This window comes from Vipera berus, assembly GCF_964194415.1.
Source record: "Vipera berus genome assembly, chromosome: Z".
Lineage (NCBI taxonomy): Eukaryota > Metazoa > Chordata > Lepidosauria > Squamata > Viperidae > Vipera > Vipera berus.
In genome coordinates, this window is record NC_138205.1 from 54,512,810 (window position 1) to 54,538,026 (window position 25,217).

The window sequence follows — 25,217 nt, forward strand, 5'->3', positions numbered from 1 at the left end:
TATTGCATTCTTACAAATCACTTGATTTATCAGCCATATTCCTTACCAACAACATCTATTGATACCAAAGTCATTATATAACATACACCTATCAATGATCTATGGTCCTACATCTTTGTACATTTACAGAAACTTAGGTGACAACAATTCATACTTTCTGACATACATTTTAGACCTTTAATTAATAATAATACCATGCTTTCCATTTCTTGCATATATTCATCAACTCTACTCAAATGTGCAATGTCTTCATTCAGATTCATTAGGTTTCCCCCCATAATTATTTCTTCTTTAGAATTTCATTTATTAATCCATGGGTTTTATCAGAATAGATTTGGAAGGGACCCTGAAGGTCTTCTAGTCCACGGTGGCAAACCTTTCAGAGACCGTGCCCAAACTGCAACCCAAAACCCATTTATTTATCGCTGGGTGCCAGGTGGGCATGGCCCACTGGGTGGGGGTGGCTGTGGTGGTCATGGAAGATTGGGTGGGTGTGGTCACCTCGATGTTGCTCGTGGGAAGGGACACCTGTGGGGGGTGGACAGGGTTGGGGGAGCTCCAGGAGGTCTCTGGCAGGTGGGGCAGTAGGCAGGAGACTCATTCCGTGATGTGAGGCGAGGCAGGGTAGGGGTGCCATTGCCATGGGGCAAGGCAAGGGCTGGGGCAGCTGCTGCCTGACACCATTGGCACCTCCACACAGAGGCCAACAAGCACATGGGGGCCAACGGTGTCTGTCAGTAGCCACAGCCTTCCAGCCCCTTGACAGGCGCACTCTGGGGCTCCACAGCCCATCGCCAGCAGTTCAAAAGAGCCACCTTTGGGATGGATGGTCGGCCAACAGCTGAGGAGGTGATGCAGTGGGTCGTGCCTGGGAAAAGAGCATGCGAGGCCAGGAGGGACAGGATGGGGGGGAGGGAAACCAGCCATGCCAGGATGCATTCAGCCACATGGGACCTCAGCAAATTAGTGGCAACTTTCCCCTGGTTGAAGAGGGACAGTTGCCACATTCAGGGCATGGCATGGGTGCCCACAGAGAGAGCTCTGAGTGCCGCCTCTGGCACCCGTGCCATAGGTTCACCATCACTGTTCTAGTCCAACACTCTGCTCAAGCAGGAGTCCCTACACCATTTCAGATAGGTGGCTGTTTAGTCTCTTCTTAAAAACCTCCAGTGACAAAGCTCCTACAACTTTTGAAGGCAAGCTGTTCCACTGGTTAGTTGTCCTCACTGTTAGGAACTTTCTCCTTCCAGTTTGCTTGTCACCTTAGTTAGTTTCTCTCCTTAATTAATCATTTATTCATCTTACCTTCCAAGTCACAATCTTCCATATGCTATAATTTTTATCATATGGTTCATATGTACTAGCCATATGCTAGTCATGATGGCTTTGGTCAATGAAGCATTCATGAACAGTACTACTTTTCAGTAAGATAAATAAACTGTAGAATAAATTATTAGCTTGATTATTTTTGTGTTCTATTTAACAATGCTTGCCACTAGTAACAAAGCAGATTTATTCTTTGATATGGTTGCATCGATGAGGAGCAAAATATGATATGTTCCTCCTTTGCAATTTGGAGAATGAGCTTGAAATTCTGGAGCAAACGTGAAGCAGGAGAACCATGACCTACAGCCTGAGCTTCAGACTTTATTTGATTTACACACACACACACACACACACACACACACAGACAGACAGAGACATACAGAGAGAGAGAGAGAGAGAGAGAGAGAGAGAGACAGACAGACAGACAGACAGACAGACAGACAGACAGACAGACAGACAGACAGACAGACAGACAGACACAGACACACACTTAAAATTAAGTGTGTAGAACTAAGAATGTCCAAAACGAAGCAAGATGACTTAGGAAAATAGGCATGACTGAGTCAGTGCTATGAAAGATAGGCTTGGGAATCTGATTTTTGCTGGCAATAACTTCTGAGTCTTGAACCTGACTTACTGAATGTGTTCTAATTCCAATTCCTGGGCTGGCATTTTGACTGTGGCTATAGTTATCTCCAGTTCCTGGATTTTGCTCCTAGGAGCTTTGGCTTCTGAAGTAAGCTTATTTATTTTTCTGAACTCTTACATCCTTGCACTGTGATATTTATGGGCACCACAAAGGCTTTTTTTAGTTTAATCTCTTGCAATTACTGGCACACGATAGTCTTGATGTTACATTACTTTTTTGCTAGAGTTACTTCCGTTATTATTAAATACCAATGATCTAAAGTAAATTGTATTTTAATTTTCTGTTGTTTTGTTTAAATGGCAGCTATTAATATGGATTAAGTCTATATACTGTGCTGCATTTTAATTTCTAAACCATATTAAAGAAAATGATAAACCAACAATAGGGTTCATTGTGAAATTTGAATAAGTTCATCATTTTTTTCATTCCCTCTGCATTGGACCAATACTGCAGCCAGTGCTTTTACAATAGTAAACTGTTTTGGGTAAGGAATAATAAAAATATATATAATTGGGAAATAAAGCATTCATTGAGTAATTTATTAAGTAATTCCTAATGTTATAGAGATTTCCTAATAGAAACAATGTTTTCAAAGAGTAAACTAGTAAAGCTGTATCTTAATTCTATCACTGAAAGTTATGTGAGTAATGCTTCTCTATTGTAAATATAAAAATGATACTTAGAAATATATAAAACTGCTGTACAAATTGCCTAATGTAAACTACACTTTACAATTTTCTATCACAATAGTAAACGTAATACGAGAATTGGAAGGGACCTTGGAGGTCTTCTAGTCCAGCCCCCTGCTCAAGCAAGACACCCTATACCATTTTCAACAAATAGTTGTCCAGTCTCTTCTTTAAAACTTCCAGTCCCAGTCCCATAGTGGTGGCATGGGCTACCTCCCCACTGCTGAAACTGGACCTAATGTTGAGCCTGGTACACTAGCAGAGCCCTGACCGCTAACAATGCTACACCAGTCCAAATTGACCCCAGCGACATGTTAGTCCCAAATATTACCAATGTTCTGCCAGCACCAACCAATGTTGACGCCCTTCTAGCCCAGACTGTCACTACCATTTTCCTAGCCCTGACCGCTACCAATGCCTGATAAGCCCTGACCGTTATTGGCATTTAACAGCCCCGAGAGCAGGTTAGGCGCCAATCGTTGCAGCATCCCCCACCTGCCACGGCGACTGGATCAATAAAGCTCCCGCTGGATCTCAGATCAAGTGCTTCAGTTGTGGGCAACTTGGGCATCGAGCTGTGGACTGTCTGGTTCCTTTCCCTCCTCTGAAGAGTGCGACCACAGGTCCCAGAAAGCCAAAGAAACAACCTCGACCAGCATGAGAGAAGTTGAATTAGGTCAGCAAGGGGCAAGTTGTAGAAGTCACCTCTCATGCCCAGGAGAAGCAAGAAGTTTCAGCTGAATGCCTGCCCGCACCTGATCCCTACAACAGTGATGAAGCAGGAGAAGACAACCTGCTGGTGAGTCAGCCTATCCCACCTTTTGCCCTTTCTGCCAAACTATTAGTACCTAAATCTGGGGTTCAGATGGATTTGAATGTTTTAATTGATTCAGGCAGCACCAGATGCTTGATCAACCTCCCCATAGTGCTTAAGCTGTGCATTAGGGCAAAACTATTGCCTCTACCCAAGAGGTTCAAGCAGGCCGATGGATCTTTCATAGGAGGAGCCCCGGCCACTCACTTGACTGAGCTAGTATGCCTAGAGATATGGGAGCATTGGGAGCTAATCTGTTTTGTGGTGATCCCAAAAATGACAGAAGCAGTGATTCTGGGTCCAGCGTGGCTTGACAAATGCCACCCAATGATCTGGTGGGAGAATGGAGTGAGGACTCTAAGGTTAACAACTGGACCTCAGTGTGTGGTCCTCAATGTAACTGCATCTACATGGAGGGAAGTGTGTAGTGGGGGTGCCCCAGGGCTCTGTTCTGGCCCAGTGCTCTTCAACATCTTCATCAATGATTTGGACGAGGGGATAGATGGGGAACTCATCAAATTTGCAGACAACACCAAGCTGGCAGGAATAGCCAATACTCCAGAAGATATGCTTAAGATACAGGAGAATCTGGACAGACATGGACACTGCGCACTATCTAACAAAATGAAAATCAATGGTGAAAAAAGTAAGGTTCTACATTTAGGCAAGAAAAACGAAATGTACAGGTATAGTATGGTACCTTGCTCAATAGTAGTGACTGTGACAGAGATCTTGGAGTCCTAGTGGACATCACTTAAATATGAGCCAGCAGTGTGCTGCAGCTGCCAAAAACAACAACACAGTGCTATGCTGCATTAACAGAGGGATAGAATCAAGATCACGTGAAGTATTAATACTACTTTACAATGCCTTGGTAAGGCCACACTTGGAATACTGCATCCAGTTTTGGTCAGTATGATGTAAAAAAGATGTTGAGACTCTAGAAAGAGTACAGAGAAGAGCAACAAAGATGATTAGAGGACTGGAGGCCAAAACATATAAGGAACGGTTGCTGGAATTGGGTATGTCTAGTTTAATGAAGAGAAGGGCGAAGGGTGACATGATAGCAGTGTTCCAATAGTGTTCCACAGTGTTCCAGTGTTCTCAGGGGCTGCCACAAAGAAGAGGAAGTCAAGCTGTTCTCCAAAATTCCTGAGGGTAGGACAAGAAGCTGATCAAGGAGAGAAGCAACCTAGAACTAAGGAGAAACTTCCTGACAGTTAGAACAATTAACCAGTGGAACAACCTGCCTCCAGAAGTTTTTAAGAAGAGACTGGACAGCCATTTGTCTGAAATGGTAAAGGGTTTCCTGCGTAAGCTGGGGGTTGGGCTAGATGACCTCCAAGGTCCCTTCCAACATTATTATTATTATAAAACTTTTATTCATAAAACATGAAACTCAGTCAACTGAACACTCAAATTGATTGGCACTAATGGTTGACACGGGTTGCTGCCAGCATCTTAGGTATCAACCAGGTATCTCCTTAAAATGTAAGATGTTCCGAGTAGCACAGTTTTTTTGTAGCTTTGCTGGAGTTATTGCAGGAAGCTGCAATTTCTTGATGTATTTTTTAAAGTTTTTGGACATAGTTCCCAGTGCCCCGATGACAATTGATATCACTGTTACACGTTTCATCCATAATCACGCAGTTTCAATGGCCAGGTTGTGGTATTTCGTAATTTTTTCCAGTTCTTTTCCTTCGTCTCTGGCATCTCCTGGTACAGCGATATCAATCAACTGTACGCTTCGGTTCTCTATGACTGCGATATCTGGTGATCTGTCTGTATTCGGAAGTCCCACAAGATCGTCACCCTCTCATTCTCGACAACTTTTTCCACCATATGTTCCCATGACTTTTCGGACATAGGCAAGCCGTATTTTTTATACAATGCCCAGTGGATTAGTTTAGCAAATCGGTCACGTCTAGCTTTGTAATCAGTTTGCGTGATTTTGCTGCACTCACATATTAAATGTGAAACAGTTTCAACTTTATCGTTGCAAAGTCGGCAATTTGGATTGTCAGTAGATTTTTGTATCTTCCCTTTCATGGCATTAGTTTGTAGTGCTTGTTCTTGAGCAGCCAGTATTAAGCCTTCAGTTTCTTTCTTGATGGTTCCCATCTTCAGCCATGCTCATGTCAAGTTGTTATCACATTTTCCTTCAATGTTTTTCAAATGCTGTCCATGCAAAGCTTTGGTTTTCCATCTATTTAATCTGTCAACCAGCCGTTTTTCCTTATATTCTGCCTTTGTTTCTGTTATTTTTATAATGCTCTCTGTTTTCACAGCCTGCAGCAATTTTCCTGTACTTTGATTCACATAGTCATTCAAACTTCGTTTTTTTTCTTCTAGAGTTTGGTGGATTTGCAGTAGCCCTCTACCCCCTATTCTTCTTGGCAGGTACAACCTGTCGATGTCACTTGTGGATGTAGAGTGTGGTGCATATTCAAATGTTTACGCGTTTTGCGGTCTAGGTGTTCCAATTCAGCCAAAATCCAGTTGATAATTCCAGCTGGGTAGCGTATCACTGGAACTGCCCATGTATTAATGGCTTTAGTTATATTTCCAGCATTCAGCTTTTATTTTAGTATTTTGCGGACTCTCCTGATGTATTCCTTTTGTGTTGACTCTTTGACTTTTCCATTCAAGATGTTATCTTCTTCCAATATGCCTAGGTATTTGTAACCATCATCCTTTGCTAGTGCTTTCATAATACTTCTATTTCCCAGTTCTATTCCTTCTATTTTTTCCATTTTTCCTCGCTGCATGGATAATATAGCACATTTTCCAAGTCCAAAGTCCATTCTGATGTTGCTGCTAAACAGTTGAACTGTGTTGAGTATTGATTCAACTTCAGTGTGGCTTTTTGCATACGGTTTTAAGTCATCCATGTATAGTACATGGTTTATCTTGCCATGCTGGTTTGAGATGTGGTATCCTAGTTTTGTGTTTTGTAATATTATTGTCAATGGAATTAATGCAATGTTGAACAGTACGTTTTTGTGTTTATGTAGCTTGATTAATAAAAGCAGGGAGAAAGGCATTTTTGCATATTCAAATTAAAAGATACATGAAAGTTATTTGTAAGAAATATATACATAAAAAGTTCTTTGTAGGTAGACACATTACCACATTTGAATGTCATTTTCAAAGCCTTCATGGCTACTATACCAAGTGCTAGTTTGTGGCATATTTCTTGAGTGCTGGTTCCTTAAATAATGATGGTTAATCCTAAAAAGCAAAAGCTATCTGCCACTTTGATAACTTCATTCTCAGTTTTAAATCAGGTTATTATATCTGTTGACATTAGTGTGGTTTCTTTACATTTAATTTTAGTCTCATTTTTTTCACAAAGTTGTTTGTCTTTTAGTATTATGGCTTGCAAAATCTTTGCATTTTCAACAGTATTATCAATAGAATACAGGTTATTGATGTTTCTTCCTCCAGTTTTAAGTTCATCTTCTAATCCAGCTGGCCTTAATATATTGGTATATTCTGCATATGCATTCTACTTACACTAAGTTAATTTATTTTTTCTTGAATGTACACCTCCCCTTTCTATTAATTCTAATTTTAAAGTGATTGCAACAAATATGAAACAAAATAGAACTGGAATCCTTAAAATAAAAACAAACACTGCAATTATTCATTAGTCAATATTAATGATTTATAACTGGCAAATGAGATTTTTTTGTCTATTATAACTCCTGCCCTCTGGAGTAATGTTCCTTTTAAGATCTGTCTATCCCCACCTTGCTGTTATTCGGGAAAGCATTAAAACCCCAACTTTTCAAGAATGCTTTGAGTCAAGGTAATTATTCTGCTGAGTGTTTGGAATCTTCTTTTGGCGAATTTCCCCAATTTCTGCTGTTATTGTAGCTGAGATATTGTAGTACAGTAGTAGTTTTTGTTATTTTATGGCAATACATCACTGCATCTGTCCTGGAGTAATTTTCTTTAACTTAACGACCTTCTAAATTCAATAGACCATCATGATCTTCTTCTTCTTCATCATCATCATCAGTATACTTCCTTCTATTTGAATGCCCTTACAAATCAGTTTCTTTTGTTGACCAACCAAGTATGGAACTTTCATCTCAAATAAAAAAGAAAAAAAAATGTCATTAAAATCCTGTTGTTTTTCAAAGCTTTTAGTAACTTTTTTGAAAACTCAGATTTATGTCTTTAGGCATTATATATAAACTATAACCATATTGGAACCTGTAATTTGTACAGCAAAATGTTCATTGAATGTTCTCCATATTCCCATTCTTTCTGCTGTTAAGCATGTTGGTATAAAGTTTGGTTTAGCTGAAAGGAATTTACTCAGTCTATATTGAGCATTTTGCCAAGTCTATTTAATTTTTCTTTTAGTACTACACTTTGCTTTTTCTACTGGGACAGGGACCATATGGCCATATAGTCACCTGGAATCACTACTCAAAAGCATCTAATTATCTTAACACAAGAAATAATTTGTTTTCTCCTAGATGTTTTCTCTGCTTTCAATCAACATTGCTGGAAGATGTTAAATCTTTATTCATATTCAAATATTTGCAAACCTCATAGCCTTGTGGTTTTTATATTAGCATAAATTAATCAGGAAATATTTAAACATTCTTTAAAAATTTTCACTTGGCAAAAATTACTGGAAATTGATTCAGATATTGCTACTGTATCAATAAGATTACCAGTTATCATCTGAAGTACTGAGAAAGATTAAACAGTAAACAAACATAAGTAATTTTAATGAACATAAGTATTGTTTGGGTGTTTTAAGTTCCATACATCCATTTCTCACATAGAAATTTTCAGTGGTAATAGAATTGATGACTAATAGATGAAGAATTTGTACCTTTGATTGGGTCAGGAAGTTCACCAAAATGTTCAGTTTTTTAAGTCTTAAGTTATACAGGAAAAATAATGGCCAATATTCAGTGAAATAATAATAGAAAGAATATGCACATATTGAAAATGCTATGTTCAAACCATAGTGATTGCTTTTTTTAAAGTTAATTTTAATCATTTAATCCTTAAATCTGTTAATTTATTTATATCTATACATCACATTTATAAGATGCCCATGTCATCACAACCTTGAGTGGTGTGCAAATTAAAAAAAATATGTTGGGTGTGACCACTAATATTCTATAATTTTGTACACTTTCAAGTCGCTGTTTACTGTCTACCACTATCACTGCAGCACATAGAAATACCCATTCACCTTTCTTTGTTTTCTTTTTTCTTTTCTCTTCACTTCTTTTCTTTTCCTTTCCCCTCCCCTCCTCCCCTTCCCCCTGCATTTTTTAAAAGAGAAAGATATTCAAAGATATCAAAGGTATCTTCAGAGTTACTGAAAGGCATTTTTATCTCATTCCTATAATTACTTTTTCTTTTAAAAATTAAAAGCAACAGATTTGAAGGCTTCTGTCTTATCTAGCTCAGTCTCACTCCTAGTATCTCCACAAATTCAGCATCAAGCAAAAACAACTCATTTTGAAGAATACAGAATGCAGCACACAAGAGGAAAGAAGAGAGATTTGCCTTTATTAAATCTTATGCCATCAGTATTTTCTATTTCTTTGTTTTTTGCTTAGCAGCTTGTTCTTTGGAGTGTTGGTAAATTGTGTCAAAGATACTGTTTTAACAATTATTTTAGGAATTATTTTTTCCTCACCTTTGTATGTTAATCAAATAAGGAGATAATGTTGATAGTACAAACTAATAAAAAAAAGAGTAGGTGTCTTCAGATTTTTAATTTTCTTAACTTTCAGTGTCTAAATAAGGAAAGATACCTTTGTCACGTTCCCCCCTTTCTTTTCTTACTTAGGAACTGCTATTAAAAATCAGCCATGGTGTCACACTTTGGGTACATGGTGTTCTAATAATTTAACTAACAAGGAATAAATAGTAAAGCAGAGGCTGGAAATTCAAATTGTTAGAATAGCTGCAATGAAAACTGAGGGTTGCATCCCTGAAATCTTTTTCAGTATTAATATTGTATCTATTGAATAAAAATGAAAAAAGAAGATAGTTATAGCATACTATTGAACTATTAACTATTTTTTTAAAAAATGCTAAGGAACATAGCCATTTTCTTGTATTTCACCTTGGTCACTTATCTGGCAGCATTGTTTATTAACCAGAACTCCAGTTTTCATTTACAGTATTCCAAAAGATATCCAACCTTAACATTCAGAAATATTCATTAGAATATAGAATAACAAAGTTGGAAGGAACCTTGGAGGTTTTCTAGTCCAGGACTTTTCAACCAGTGGTACGGGTACCACCTGTGGTACATTGGCACCTGGCAGGTGGTATGCGACCATCCTAGAAAAATGGTAGCGGGGGAGAGGAATGAACCGGTGGCAGCACCACACAAGGCTGAGCGAGAGACGGCTGGAGCTGCAGGACTGTCAGGGCTCAGCGGAAGCGCCAGGATCAGCGCTTCTTTGGGGCTGTCAGGGCTCAGCAGAAGCGCCAAGATCTGCACCAGTCTCCAGCTGGAGCTCGGCACTGCTCCTGGCACTTCTGAGCCAGAAGATACGCCGATCAGCTGTTTCCACTGTTTGGTTGGATGCTCTAGAATGGCAATGTGACTATACACACACACACACACACACACACAAACACACTCTGTCTGTCTGTCTGTCTATCTATCTGTCTATCTATCTATCATCTATCTATCTATCTATCTATCTATCTATCTATCTATCTATCTATCTATCATCAAAAAGACTCAGATGCTTACATTTTGACTGGACCCTGTGTTTGCTTCCTACATCTTCTGTTTTGTATTTGAGTTCCCTTTCTTTACCACTTGGTTCATTGTCTTGAGATTTATACTTGGAATTTGATGTATGAAGTATGATAAGGATTCTCCTACCTGCCACATCCATCCCAAGTTATATGGATTTTGAAATGTAACATAAAAGAGCTCTCTAGATAAGTCAGTGTTTAGAGATAGCCTTGGAGTAAATAGTCCTGCATTTCATGCCAAGAACCATAAAGCTTGAGTAATTCATGAACAGTGCAAGAGTACAGATTCAAATATGAATGCACTTTCAGGCTACATATACTTCTGATTTATATTCACTTTTAAGATTTGGGTCTCAGAAAGTATCAGTGTCCAAACAAATTCCTACAAGAATAATTTCTGCTTCTTTGTTTCTCTCTCTCTCTCTCTCTCTTAAAATAGTGGTACATATTTACTGCTTTTTTTGTTGGTGGTTTTAGTGTACATTGCTGCTGTTTTTAGGGGATGTGTAGCAATGTATAATTGTAAGTCACCCAAAATTCATATGTCCCACGTTTAGTTTAAATTAGGCCATGTTTGCTAGGTTGCATTATATTTGTTCAGTTCAAGTGGCAAATGAAGTGGGTTGAATTCCATTTTAATATTTACCCTCCCCCACATTTTTGCCTTACTTGCTTGTTGTCTGTGACCTTGCTCATTTTCTCTCCGCATTCCTCCTAGTGGTTTGAAGTCATAGCCTGACTTTAGAGATATTAAATTGTGAAAACAATTGGACATATCTGGCTTGCAACTTACTTCAAAGACGTAATCGGATATGAAATAACTTTAAAGTGTTTTCACATCCTCTAAGCACAAGAAAACAAATAGTAGAATAATTATTTATTTATTTATTTATTATTTGGATTTATATACCGCCCCTCTCCTGAAGGACTCGGGGCGGTGTACAGGGCAATTAAAACACTATATACAACACATAATATACAAAATTAAAATAAATTAAACCAAGTAGACCTAGACAATAAAACATGTTCTAAAATGTAAAATTTAAAATTTAAAATCTAAAATCCCAGTCCCTCAGTCCAGGCCGGCAAGTTCAAATAGCCAAGTCTTCAGGTCGCAGCGGAAAGAGCGAAGGTCGGGAGCCATCCAGAGCTCAACAGGGAGCTGATTCCAGAGGGCAGGTGCGCCCACAGAAAATGGCTCTCCCCCTGGGGGCCGCCAGTCTACATTCCCTGACCGACAGCACCCTGAGGAGGCCCTCTCTGTGGGAGCACACAGGACGATGGGAAGTTAACGCCGGCAAAAGGTACTCCCGTAAATAATCTGGACCCATGCCATTTAGGGCTTTATAGGTCATCACCAGCACCTTGAATCTCACCCGGAAGACAACTGGAAGCCATTGCAGCTTGCAGAACATAGGTGTTACATGGGAGTATCGGGAGACCCCCATCACAACTCGCGCAGCTGCATTCTGCACCAGCTGGAGCCTCCGAGTGGTATTCAAGGGCAGCCCCATTTAGAGAGCGTTGCAGTAGTCTATCCGAGAGGTCACGAGTGCATGAGTGACTGTGCGTAGGGCATCTCGATCCAAATAGAACTGCAACTGGTGCACCAGGCGAACCTAGTAATAGAGGAATAATTCTTTACACCTCTGGAAATTAGAATGTGCATACTTAAAACTAATTTTAAAAAAGTATTTCAAAACTTGCATGAGCAAAAGTATAGGATCATTCATTTGTCCATTAAACAGCTGAGGGATTTACATACTTCTGTGGCAGCCTTGAAAAAAAGTTGTGGGTGTTTTGAGGTCATATTGTTAAAAATACTTAAAGATACACCTGCACCTGTTAAAGGCATGAGAAAGGGTCATTTTAATGATGAATAAAGAGGTGTGTCAGTAACACTGAGAAAATTTAACATAACATTGGTAAGCTTTGTCAGTATGTATGTTTTTTAGTTTATTAATTATATGGTGATAGACCAAACAATTAGAAGGTAAAATAACTCTGCCCTCCAGAAATAGTAAATCCAATATTTAAAAAGTTTGTATATTACTGTCTTAGTTTCAGTCTTGATTAAATGCAGAAACATTCCTGGTGAGGAATACCATTGCATCAACTCACCAGTTTCACAGAAGGAAGACTATCTAGATTTGCCTTTTTGTGGGATGAAACTATATAATTGACAGATGCAAGGAACCAGATTCAAACTACTTTATTGTATTTTGCATATAATACAGGAATCTCCCCAGACTGCTTACATTCAAAGAAGTTCTCAAAATCTGGCTTTGGTTCAAAGCCTGGAGTTAATGTAATTTGCAGGAGCGCCATTGTGATTTTTTTTGCTTTTATGATTGTTTTTGTCAGGGCTATGTGATTTTATATTTTTAATTTAATTTTTAATTTTATATTTTTATTATATTTTACTGTTCTTTTGGTTTCGTACTCTGCCCAGCATCCATCGAAATTGGATGCCTTAATAAGTGTAACTAACTATACAAAAAAAGTTTTTATTTCTGTTTTGGAAATAACAAATTTCCTAGGAGCAAGAATATTTCTTTTGATCTATGACCTTCAATTAAATAAACAAACATTTTTTTTAAAAAAAATAGCTTTATGAACAACAGTCACTAAAACCTTGATGTGAATAGGCTCTGTCAAATCAGGGTTTGAAACACTTGGGCTTTTTGTGTTGGGTAAAATATGCACTTTGTGCATCAAAGAATTGATGTAACAATAACAATTATCAAAGATGCTCTATATTGCATTGGATCATAGCCTGCTTGTGCTGATAAGTTCAAGAGGAATTTTTGAGTTAAATTTCATGCATATTCCAGCTTACTATGTGTGATTATTTGGAGCAGAAAAAAATTCTTATTGAAAGTTAAGAAATATTTAGGGTCAGAGCGTTAACCTTTTAGATGAAGGGAAATGGGGAAGATACAAAAGTATGTGTAGTAAGTAAATAAGTTGCTATTAAATAAATACATTAAAACATACTGTATTTTTTTCCTTTTTCAGACAGTAAGCTTTTCCTCTAAGTTTCTAGGAGCTGAGCCATTTAAGACTAAATTTGATGGCTAGATATGTCAATCTCCATTCCCTATGTCAAATATCTTGTCTTAAGCCAATTAACTAGAAAATGGTTAAAATGTAAGCACAGAGGACTGAAATGGCAAAAGAGAGTTTCATTGTCCAAATCCATCCTGGCATTGAAGTCCCTCCTAAAATAATCTCTGAGCTTGGAAAATGGTCAGCTCTAGTCTACTCTTCAAGAATATCCCAAATAATATAGGTTTTTGAGACAAGCCTGAAAGGAAGAAAATATGTGTTAATTAGTTATAGGTCTAAGTATATACTGAGTAGACAAGGGTTAATAGAGTTACACGAAGTTTGGAAAAATTAAGTGTGGCAATACTCACATGAGTATGAATATCCTTCAGACTTTGTATCACTATATAAAGCAGATGTGTAGTTTAATTCTGTGCTACTGAGCTCAAATGTATCTTGGAGAAAAAGAATTCAAACCACTCTAAGAGTGAAAGAAAAGCTGTGTCTTCAGGTTTATCCCTTTATACAGTGATATTTGAGGAAAGCAATTGAGCAGGTTGCTGGAAAGGCAAATATCATTTTGCAGACATGGCATTGAGGCAGTTCTGGTGAGATCTGTGTCTTCTTGGTCAGAATTAAAAAACAGAATGTGCAAGTAATTTGTTTTCAAAAGCTGGCATACAACCTTGTAGATTTAGGACACACTCTAATGTCCCAACATTATTGCATGTAAGTTCTGTAGCCTCATTTCTAACAGAAATTGAGCAGAGTATAAAGGAAGAGCAGCTACTACATATAAAACAAACTAGATATGGGGACAAGGTTTGTGTGTGTGTGGGGGGGGTTGTGTGTAATTTCACTTAATGTAATGGCCACTCTCCAAAAAGAAAATAAGAAATAAAATGGAATACAAAAATAAAAATAACTCAAATCTTGCAGTATGTCAATACTACATCTGTCTTATTTCATAATTTGGGTTCATTTGAGTATATCCATCCATCAGTTCATATACAAATCCATCCATCTTGCTACATAGGTATTACCAAGCAATTCCACATAGTCTACTTTTCTATACTTGGCAAAGAATGAATCTCTTGAAATAGATAGGAAGCCCATTTTCATTGCTCACTAAAATATTTCCATGTACTTTTTCTCTCCAGCCAGAGCTTGTTCCTGTTAATTATAGAACTGTCTGCTAATGCTCACAAGAAAGCAGTATCTCTTAAGCTTTGACTCTTCTCTTGTAGCATGCCAGTTGGGATTCTTTAAGGATTCATCCCAAAGTCAAGGATGCACCAAATGCCCCACACACAGTTTCACACGTGAAGAAGCATCAAAATTCTGTATTTGTGAAGACAACTATTTCCGAAAGGAATCTGATCCACTTACCATGGCTTGCACAAGTGAGTAACTACTTTTAATATACAGAGTTATAAAATGGTTTTTGAGCCATTTAACTGGAAGTGATTCTCTTGTTTTATCTAGGGGAGACCTTTACCTTCCCAAATCCTTCTTTCTTAAGAAATCAGATTTTGAACTTAAAATTTTGCATCAAGATTAATGAAAAATAAATAGGAAGAAAAGGTTGGTTCAATAAAGGCACATCAGTTTCCTGAAGCTTTTCCAGGTAAAATTAGATGGCCAAAGCAGGTGGTAACAGTCAACTGACCTTGGATGATCTCAAGAAAGCCAAGCTTGTTAGTGTTTGAATGAAAAATCACCTAGAACATCCAGGGTGTCTTTAAGGTGTTTGAATCTGCAAGATGGTAGATAGGTAGGTAGGTTAGGTAGAGTAGGTAGGTAGACAGAAAGAAAGAAAGAGAGAGAGAGAGAGAGAGAGAGAGAGAGAGAGAGAGAGAGAGAGAGAGAGAGAGAGAGAGAGAGAGAGAGAGGAGGGAGGGAGGGAGAGAGAGAGAGAAAGAGAGAGAGAGAGAACCTTTATTGTCATTTTTTACTATGGGCACAATGGCACACATTAAAAATGAAATTTAGTTGCTTGCTCTCAAAGTGTTCACATATTTTATGTATAGACCTACACCCTGTAAGTAACATAAATATTAATCACTGCTCATCTTGAATACATAACAGAAGGAGGACACAGCATTATGATCAAAGCTTCACCCTTTTTACATGCATGTATTGTCACCTCTGGCCATAGGCTAGGCTGAAAAGTCAAAACATTTAAAAAGACAGTGGCAAAGAACTTCATTGTTGTCAGGAAAACTTCATGGATATATGCAAGTCCTTACCAGGAAACCAAATCAACTCAAGTATTTCTTTAAACGTTATCAAGTGAATCTTTAAACATTATCATCATCTTAATCTGCTTTCATATGTGAGTGAGGGACACAAAAATAACAAATACGCCTTCACTGTTTTATTGATTTTGGCCTTAAATCGTTTTTTTTAAAAGTTGGATAGATTATTTCACATCTTCTGAAAGAAAAACCAGGGACATTATGTTTAAATTCCCATCTACTTTCAATTCAGTCTACTTTTGAAATGGTAGACTTTCACCACCTAAACCCCATCTTAAAGACTCTGTGGAAGGAAACTAAGTGGCTGTTTTGTTTTCTTGTTAGTTAATGTATCTTGGTATGCTGATCTTGTATTTCACAGGGCTGAATATGCTTTGAAATTGATTCAGAAAGTACCTTGAACCTCAGACACCTGTTTTTGTTATATAACTGTACAAATTGTTCATGAGCTCTGAACAATTTAGGTTTACAAATGGATACGCATAAATGAAAAAAAGAACTTCTGTAATACAGGTAGTCTTCGACTTACAACTGTTCATTTAATGACTGTTCAAAATTACAATGGCACTGAAAGAAAGTGACTTATGACCATTTTTCACACAACCATTGCAGCATCCCCATAGTCACGTGACCAAAATTTAAACACTTGGTAACGGACTCACGTTTATGACAGCTGCAATGTCCCAAGGTCATATGATCAGCTTTTGTGACCTTCTGACAAGCAAAATCAATGGGGAAGCCAGATTCGCTAACAACCATGTGACTACCATGTTTCCCCAAAAATAAAACCTGGTCTTATATTTTTGGGTGTGTGTGTGTGTTTTCCAAAAGATGCATTAGGGCTTATTTGGGGGGAAGCATGGTATCAGAATGACCAGCCCGGCCGGGTGCCCCACCCCACTAGTATGCACACAAGAGGCAGTGAGTCCATGGGGACTGACAGTGTCTGGCACTAGTTGCAGCCTGCCAGCCCCTTGGGGCATTGCAGGTGAGTCCAAGCATGGTGGCAAAGGTGTGGTCAGGCAGGCAATCCGGACACACTGTGCGGCCATCTGACTCGTGGGAGGCTCACGCAGTGGCAGTGGCAGCAGACGGAGGCAGAGGCATGGGGGGGAGATAGGCAATTTGGATGTACTGTGCAGCTTCATGGCTTGTGGTAGGCTTGCGCAGCAGCACCAACAGCAGGTGGAGGCAGAGGCACAGGGAGGCAGCCGATGCCAATGCTCTGCACAGCCGCCTGCCCTAGAGTGGCCAGGAGCAAGCCAAGAGATGGTGGGATGAACAGGGTGCATCAGGGTCGCCTGCCTCCCACCCACCCCCTTTCTTCTGCCTGCTGCCAGTGCTGCCACGTGAGCCTTCACAAGCCAGGCAGCTGCACAGTGCATCCGGATTGCCTGTCTCCCCCCTTTGCCTCTGCCTCTGCATGCTGCCAGTGCCACCACACAAGCCTCACACAAGCCAGGTGGCTGCACAGCATATCAGGATTGCCTGCTTTCCCCCCTTGCCTCTGTCTCTGCCTGCTGCTGGTGCTGCTGTGAGATTGAGATTTATTAAATTTATATGCTGCCCTTCTCCCTAAGGACTCAGGGTGGCTCACAATAAAAAATTAAAAAACATAAAGTACAAAATTTTAAAAAGAATTAAACAATGGATGTAATAAGAAATGACAATTTAACCCAATAAAAGCCAAATTTAAAACCATAGTCAGTCCAGGCCCACTTGTTGGAACATCCATGTCTTCAGGTCACGGCGGAAGGACCGAAGGTCAGGAGTCAGGAGGCTGCACAGCACGTCCAGATCTCCTGCCACTGCACTTGGACCGTCAGCCCCTGCACACTTGCTGCCTCCTGTGCTGGCCATCCCCCCCAGCCTTATTTTTGGTGTATTGGGGCTTATATTAGGAGCACGCTATAAAATCAGGCTAGGGCTTATTTTCTGGGTGGGAAACACAGTAATTTAATAACTGCATTGATTAACTTAACAACTGTGGCAAGAAAGGTTTAAAATGGGGCAAAATTCACTTAACAAATGTTTCACTTACTGACAGAAATTTTGTGCTCAAAAGTCGAGGACACTTGGGAGATAATTTGGGTCAGAAATGTTAAATTCACTCAGTCTCAAAACTTAAGAGAAAATTTTTATAAAATGTTTTATAGATGGCATCTGGATCCCAAGAAGTTGTGTAACATGTATCCTAATTTACAGTCTAAATGTTGGAGATGTGGTAGTTTAGAAGCCACCTATTTTCATATGTGGTGGACTTGTAGAAATATAAAAGCTTTTTGGATTAAAATTTGGTGGAACATTCAAAAGATTTTTAAGAGAAAGATAAAGTTTTCTCCGCAATTGTTTTTATTGGGTATTGTTGTAGATTGTGATGTTAAAGAAACCAATTTGATGTTGAATATGATAACAGCAGCACGGTTACTGGTGGGACAATATTGGAAGAAGGATAGTTTGCCTACTATAGAAGAATGGGTGTTTAAAGTTTCGAATCTTGCAGAAATGTCTAAGATTTCTGCTTACTTGAAAGATCATTCACAGGAAAGATATATTTCAGTTTGGAGGAGATGGATAAATTATATTCAGAACAAATATGGGACTAAAAAGTTCCATTTAGCTTATGAGTAGATTTTAGTGGGATATTGTTATTAGTACTTTGTATGTAGTTATGTTAAAGGGGAGTTAAAGCACATTATGAATTTGGTTAATTGTATATTATGCAAAATTTTTATTTAGAATATGATTATTATAACTATAATCCTGTATTTAGCTCTGGGAAGTGGGGGGGGGAGTGGGCGGGTTTGGGGTGGGCAGGATTTGGGGATATATTGTAAAATCTTGTTTTTGTAAAACTCTTTAATAAAAAAAAAGTCGAGGACTACCTGTACTAAGTTGTATTATGATTTGTTTCTTTTGAGTTTAGCGTGATATATAAATTGCACCATTATAGCATTTTGAATAAATCATGGTTGAAATTACACCTTAAATGTGTATCCATTATTTTATGCTCTTCTCCTGATAGGAATGTCTATGTAATCTCTGTAAGAAAAATGTATCAACTGAGTATCCAGGAAGCAAAAAAATAGTAATAAGTACAACTGCATGCATAATGTAGGTAATTCTGCTCATATTGAAAGCCTCAACAAATCTTTTAAGTGAACAGAAGCAAATAAAACCTCTACATACTTTTGCAAGCTTGACTGAACATTTACTGTTTATGCATAATGATTTGTTGCCAGACTTGACATGAATTAATTGGTATCAATCGCACAATCTGGGGAAAATGTTCAAGGGAAACTAGATGCGATCTAAAGTGCATTTTAAAGCTGTAAAAATCAAATATCCATCTTAATAAAAGTTTTCTATTTTCTATTTTCTTAATTATTATAAGCCATTCTAAATATTTTTTAAAAAGAAAAGTAGTGTAGAAATATGCACATGTATACATAAAGATTAGAAAAACAAAGTTGTATTTATTTAATTGAAAAAGGTGGTACATTCTATCCTTCTGAAGTTGGTAAAATGAGGACCCAGATTATTGGGAGGTAATATGCTGACTCTGTAAACCGCTTAGAGAGGACTGTAAAGCACTGTGAAGCGGTATATAAGTCTTAAGTGCTTTAGCTATTATGGAAGGATCTAAGACTTGGCATTGGTAGACATTTGTTCAGACAAGGAACTATCAGATCAGTAACTATATTTATTAGGAATCTTTAACTCTAATATACTTTGTGAGAGTATATGAAATAAAACTAATGTGAATATTCTCTGATGTTTATATTCATATTAGAATTATGATACTCATTGCAGCTGAACAAATTACCAAAATAATTCAGAAACCTTGCTGAAGATGCATATATTTTTTGGTAGTTGCTTGAGGTAATTTCCTCAGTCTCATTTGTCCATATTATCATTTAATTAATTATGACAATCTGTGTGATTCCTGTTTATAGATGTTTGGATATAATCAACAATGATTATCAGGTGAAAAGTCATTGGTTTAAATGAAAGAAATCTAAAAAAGGAAAATTTGAATGAAATTAATGTTTCTTCAATCCAAAAATAGCTTTTGATGGCCATGCAAACTAAAATGTGGAAAACAATTTAATCTAACCTCTACAGTGTGATCTTTGTAATTTCTTCAGTATTTTACTGATCCTTTGTGGAATTCTTGTTTGTTTTTGTAACACTTTTCCTTTCCTAGTAGAGTAGTCTGTGAAATTATTGCCCAGTGAACTGAATGAAAAATAGATCATTTGCAATTCTGGAAGTAATCAAATTGGGGTTTTTTTCTTCTTTTCACTTTGACAAGTCTATTGTACTTTTCATCCTATGTTCATTAGGGAACGAACAGACAAACTTATTTTCTTTGCCAAGTAGCTTTCCAAGCCAAGGCAATTAAATTGCCCAGGAATTTTCTTTCTATTTTTATGAAAGCTGCTTAGCATGAGGAAGACAATTTAGACAGGGTATTTTTGAGGGGGAATTCTGCCCATTTATGTTCCTTAAGCAACTCCCACCCTCCTTCTTCCTCAATTGCTCCCCTCATCTTTTGTCTCCCAAACTGTAACATTTCCCCTGACAGTTCTATGTTCCATTCCCCAAAATCTTCTTCCTTCTCATCAGGTGCATCTTGCAAGCTTAAAGGGTAAACGGTCTTTTGCAATTTCTCTTCCATCTCTAGGTCCACTTCCTCTGCTTCATCTTCTGATCTCTGGTTTATTTGTTCATACTTTGTAGTCGTTGTCTGGGAACTTTCTAGTTGTAGATTTAATTTAGAAATTTGCTCATTTATATTATCTAAATTAAGGGACGTGGTGGCTCAGTAGGTTAGGACGCTGAGCTTGTCGATCAGAAGGTCGGCAGTTTGGCGGGTCGAATCCCAAGTGCCGTGTAACAGAGTGAGCACCTGTTACTCATCCCAGCTTCTGCCAACCTAGCAGTTCGAAAGCACATAAAAATGCAAGTAGAAAAATAGGGACCACTACGGTGGGAAGGTAACAGCGTTCTGTGCACCTTTGGCGTCTAGTCATGCTGGCCACATGACCATGGAGATGTCCTTGGACAAGCGCTGGCTCTTTGGCTTTGAAACGGAGATGAGCACCGGCCCCTAGAGTTGGAAACGACTAGCACACATGTGCGGGGGAACCTTTACCTTATTATCTAAATTATTTTTAGTCTCATTATGGTTTCTTTTTATGTCCTATTTGTATGCAACAATTGCTTGGTGAATTAGTTGTAGCATAAAGTATATTTCCTTCTGAAAGGTATTTGTTTTTTCTTGAGGCATTATTCCTGGAGATCCTTTAATATCTTCAGTCTCAGTAAGAGTAAAACAAAGTTTCCTCTAGCTTTCTGGTCTTTATATGCAGTCTTTATAATCCAATAGATTTTAGAATACAGATCCAGTCCCAAAAGCAATATTTTATAGTGATCCTTTGTCTCAGGCATCCAAAAATTGTCAGTCAGGCAAGGTTACAATCCACAATGTTCAAAGTGTTCAACCTCCCTGAAAACAGCTCAAAAGTCTCTCCCAGGCAGACATAATCAAAGGTTGTTTTTCTTTCTCATCCACTCACTCTTGAGATTAAAAGTCCAAGCTCAGTGGGTGTTTATAATCCAACAAGGTCAGGGTGATAAGCATGCCAAAATATTTTCCTTTACTGCCAGCTGTTCTCCCTTAGGCTAGGAATTACCAAGCAGGCAGGAAGCTTATAGTGCTGTACTCAGATTCACCACTAGATGTCACTCAACATCCATTTCCCACTCTTAAAACAAGGATTGATTTCTTATGTTTCACCTCAATGTGTTTTTTTTTCTTTCTTTTTCCCAAAGAGCAAATTTCTGTCCCCCACAGAAATTAAAACACTGCTTCCGTTCACATTTGGAGGTTGTTAGTTTCTTGGGAGCCTTTTCCAGGAAATTTAGTTGTAAAATGGTAAAGAAAGGATCAATATTCTCACCCAGTTCCAAAGATGCTGTTTACAATATGTTAATCGGTGCTTTTCTTCTTTGGTTGTTAATAGCTAATGGCTGGCCATAAGAATGTAGCCAGCCTTTCCCCTGCTGGTTTGGAGGGCTTTTCTCAGATTGAATGGAAAAACTGCCATCTCTTCATGATCAACGAGACACCTCTTGTTCTTCATCACCTCTTCAGGGTGACTTTAGGCCCTTTTTAGGGCACTCAGCAAGGTGAAATCGGGCGCAGAAGGCAGAGCCTTCTGTTTCACCATGATGCAAAACCGGAAGTCAATATTTAGAGATTTCTTGTCTTGATCCATAAAGTTCCAGTTCAGGTAATATTTAATTCTATTTTTACTAATTTGGCCACTACTTTAAATCTACTGATTGTAGCAACATTTTATTTATTTTTATTTATTTTTTATTTTAATTCCATTTATATCCCGCCCTTCTCCGAAGACTCAGGGCGGCTTACAAGCTTAGCAGTAGCCTTCATTCTATGTATATGCCTGCTTATTAGGGCTTTCACACACACCCCCAAGCGGCATTATTACAAAGTCAGCTTAATTGCCCCCAACAATCTGGGTCCTCATTTTACCTACCTCGGAAGGATGGAAGGCTGAGTCAACCTTGAGCCTGGTGGGATGTGAACCTGCACTAATTGCAGGCAGCTGGTGTTACTTAAGGAGGCATTAGCCCACTGCTCCACCAAGGCTATTTTGTATCATAGGGATCTATAAAGTGAGTATTCATTGAACCAAATAATATGTTTCATATATCAATAATCTACTTTCAGTCAACTACACAGTGTAGAATACATGAAATCAACAGGGTAACTAGCTATGTAACATATTTAACTTAGTATGATAGATGTAGATGAGTTGATGCATCATTCATTAGAAACTGTTGCCTTTACAATATCCTTTTGTCCAAATAAAGTTGAATTGTTAGTAATATAAAGACATAGTAAATAAAACTTACATCAAAAATTTTGGAGCATGATATATATGTGGGAGAACAGACATTGGAGAAAGAGCAGTTAGATGATTTAATGTCTTTCTGTTATACCGGATTTATTTTATTTATTTATATATCAAATTTCTTAACTGCCTGTCTCCTTCAGAGAGCTCTGGATAGTGTACAATTAAAAACTGAATAAGGTTAAAAATTCAAAAATGAAAACAACATTATAAAATTGCAAGACGGAGAGATCCAAGATGGGGAGACTAAGAATTGTTAATACAGATGTGTGTGTGGGGAGTTCTCACAGGCCTAACCAGCTTCATGGCTATGTGGGCCCCTGTGTCCCCCAGGCAAGGGTACACAGCCAAGTTTTGACCCACCAAGAGATTGGTGGCTTTTCTCACCACTTAGGACAAAATGTTCCACAAAGCAGGGGCAACAGCAGAAAAGGCCCTGTTCCTTGGCCTTTTCACTGTCAGAGTCAGAATTCTCTGATTTGAACTACACCATGTTTTTTCTCTAAAGCAGTAGTTCTCCCATCCCTTCTAATTAAGGAACATTACTGAAGAGGAATACAAGTCTACAGCTAGTACTGTATTGTAAAGCAATGCTATGCACACCATTTTGATACACTATTACTGTTCCTCCTCTAGTAACCTGCCAGTCAAATAACTCATGGTTACGTCCTTCTCCTGCATGGACTCTAAACTGGTCACTAGGACATCCTATGAAGTGTGCAATAAACTGAACACCACATACACCTTTTGTGCCTCAGCAAAAGTCATTCCTCTTTCTTCTGTGTCTAGGAATGTCTTTCTCATGGTCTGCAAATGAATAGACATGCTCTCTCCTGGCTTCAGCTGGGCTTTATATAGCTTTCTTGTCAGCATTACCTTGCTGCTTGCAGTCTCTCTCATGTACGCACTGCACAAAGCATCCCAGCACTCTTTAGCAGACTGAAGACCCCTCATGTGTATTAGCTGGCTATCCTCCAAACTCAGGATTATGCTGGCCAATGCTTTTTCATTCTTTCTCTGGTCCCCATCATCCAGGGCTGCAAGTGGATCAGCAACTATCATCCACAACTCCTCCCTTCGCAGGTACATCTCCATTTTGAAGACATCAGGAGAGGTAGTTGGTCTCATTCAGATGAGATACTACAAAACCTCCTCCCATTATGCTGATGGAGTCCATGTTGCCTACTACCACAACAAACCACAAGCCTTAACTCCTCTGTCTTTGGGTCAAGCTGTCACTGGGTTTCTCCTCTCTGGGCCCATAACCTGTCAGAGCATGCACAGTCTTATTGTGCTGAGATAATCCAGGAGTACACACAGTACTGGTCTGTATTAAATGGTGGTTTATATTACACTATCTATGATATCATACACCAGGAACAATATACATACAGATATTAATACAGTGATATCCAACACACAGCAGTTACAGCAGGAAACACAAGAGAGAGCACACATCTGCAGAGCTTTCCCTTTTATACAAAGCTCTTAAAGAGATACAGACCCTACTTGCTCTTAAAGAGACACAGACCCTACTGAGTCATTCCCATCATTACATCTTACGTTACATAAGCTGGTTAGCTTTTAAATCATTACCTTGACAATGTTGCTTGATGTTTATTGTTATATCTTGCAGATTATATTTGACTTACAAAGTAATGAAAGCAGGATAATGCAGGTTATTATTATTTTCTCCTCCAATTTTAAAACCATACTCATCTTTCAATCCACCTTCCCCCATTCAAACTCCAAAAATAGGGTTAAAAATTAAAAAAATACATCGGCTGATTTTGCTCCTTGGCAAACTTGGAGCCAGTCTGTTTCACCATATTTTGCCCAGACTGTGACTTCCTGACCTGTGTATAGTTTTCTCACAAGAACAATTAGATTTCCTGGAATTCCCATTTTCCTTAAGATGTTCCACAGTTTGGTAGTTTGACAAAACAAAACAAAATCTATAATCAACAAAGCAATTACTGATTTCTTATATATGTGTGTGTGTATGTGTGTGTGTGTGTGTGTGTGTGTGTGTGTGTGTGTATACAGTGGTACATATTAACTTCTTCAATCTAGGCCCAATATTACACCATCCAATGCTTCTCTTCTTCCGATAGTACACATTTTCCCATACTAGGCAAATACACTTCTTTTTTTATAATATTTTATTAGTTTTCTAATTTTACAGTTAAGTATTTAAAAAGCAATGTGGTGGCTGGGTTAAATTAATAGTTCAATAACATACATAAACCTTTAGTATAAATCTCAAGTTACAACATCAGTTATTTTCTCTCTTTTTCCTTTAATATTTACTATCTCATATTAAGCTAATACAGTTCTTATTATTAACTAAGTAAAAACATCTTTGTTACATTTATCAATAATTTTTAGCTTACACGTATCTTAATTGTGTTTGCATTCAATTCTTAAATACAATCAATGTCCTGTTATTGCTTTTTTCTCAAGCTTTAATTTCCCATCAATATTCAAATTAACATTTGGTATTTATAATTTCGAAACGTTAGGTAACCAAAGTTTCCCTTAACTCAACTTCTTCCTTTTTCCCTTTTCATAACAAAATCTAATATTCTAAATACACATCTTATCTATTTGAATATAATCTTGTTCTGTTTTCTAAAAGTTATTTATTTTCCACCATATTAAACCATCTAATTAATAATACAGTATCCCCTCTAATAAATCAAAACCATTATATGTATTGTCTGGGTTAAC

At 38.1% G+C, this 25,217-nt stretch overlaps 1 protein-coding gene across 1 annotated transcript in view; it reads left to right on the forward strand.

Moving 5' to 3' along the window:
* EPHA5 (EPH receptor A5) overlaps window positions 1–25,217 on the forward strand; it is a gene marked incomplete at its 3' end in the record, with an annotated part of 211,151 nt that overhangs the window by 72,449 nt on the left and 113,485 nt on the right. Inside the window, exon 3 of the mRNA XM_081346212.1 lies at window positions 14,533–14,688. Coding sequence (XP_081202338.1) covers window positions 14,533–14,688 — 156 coding nt within the window. The remainder of the gene's footprint in view (window positions 1–14,532; window positions 14,689–25,217) is intronic.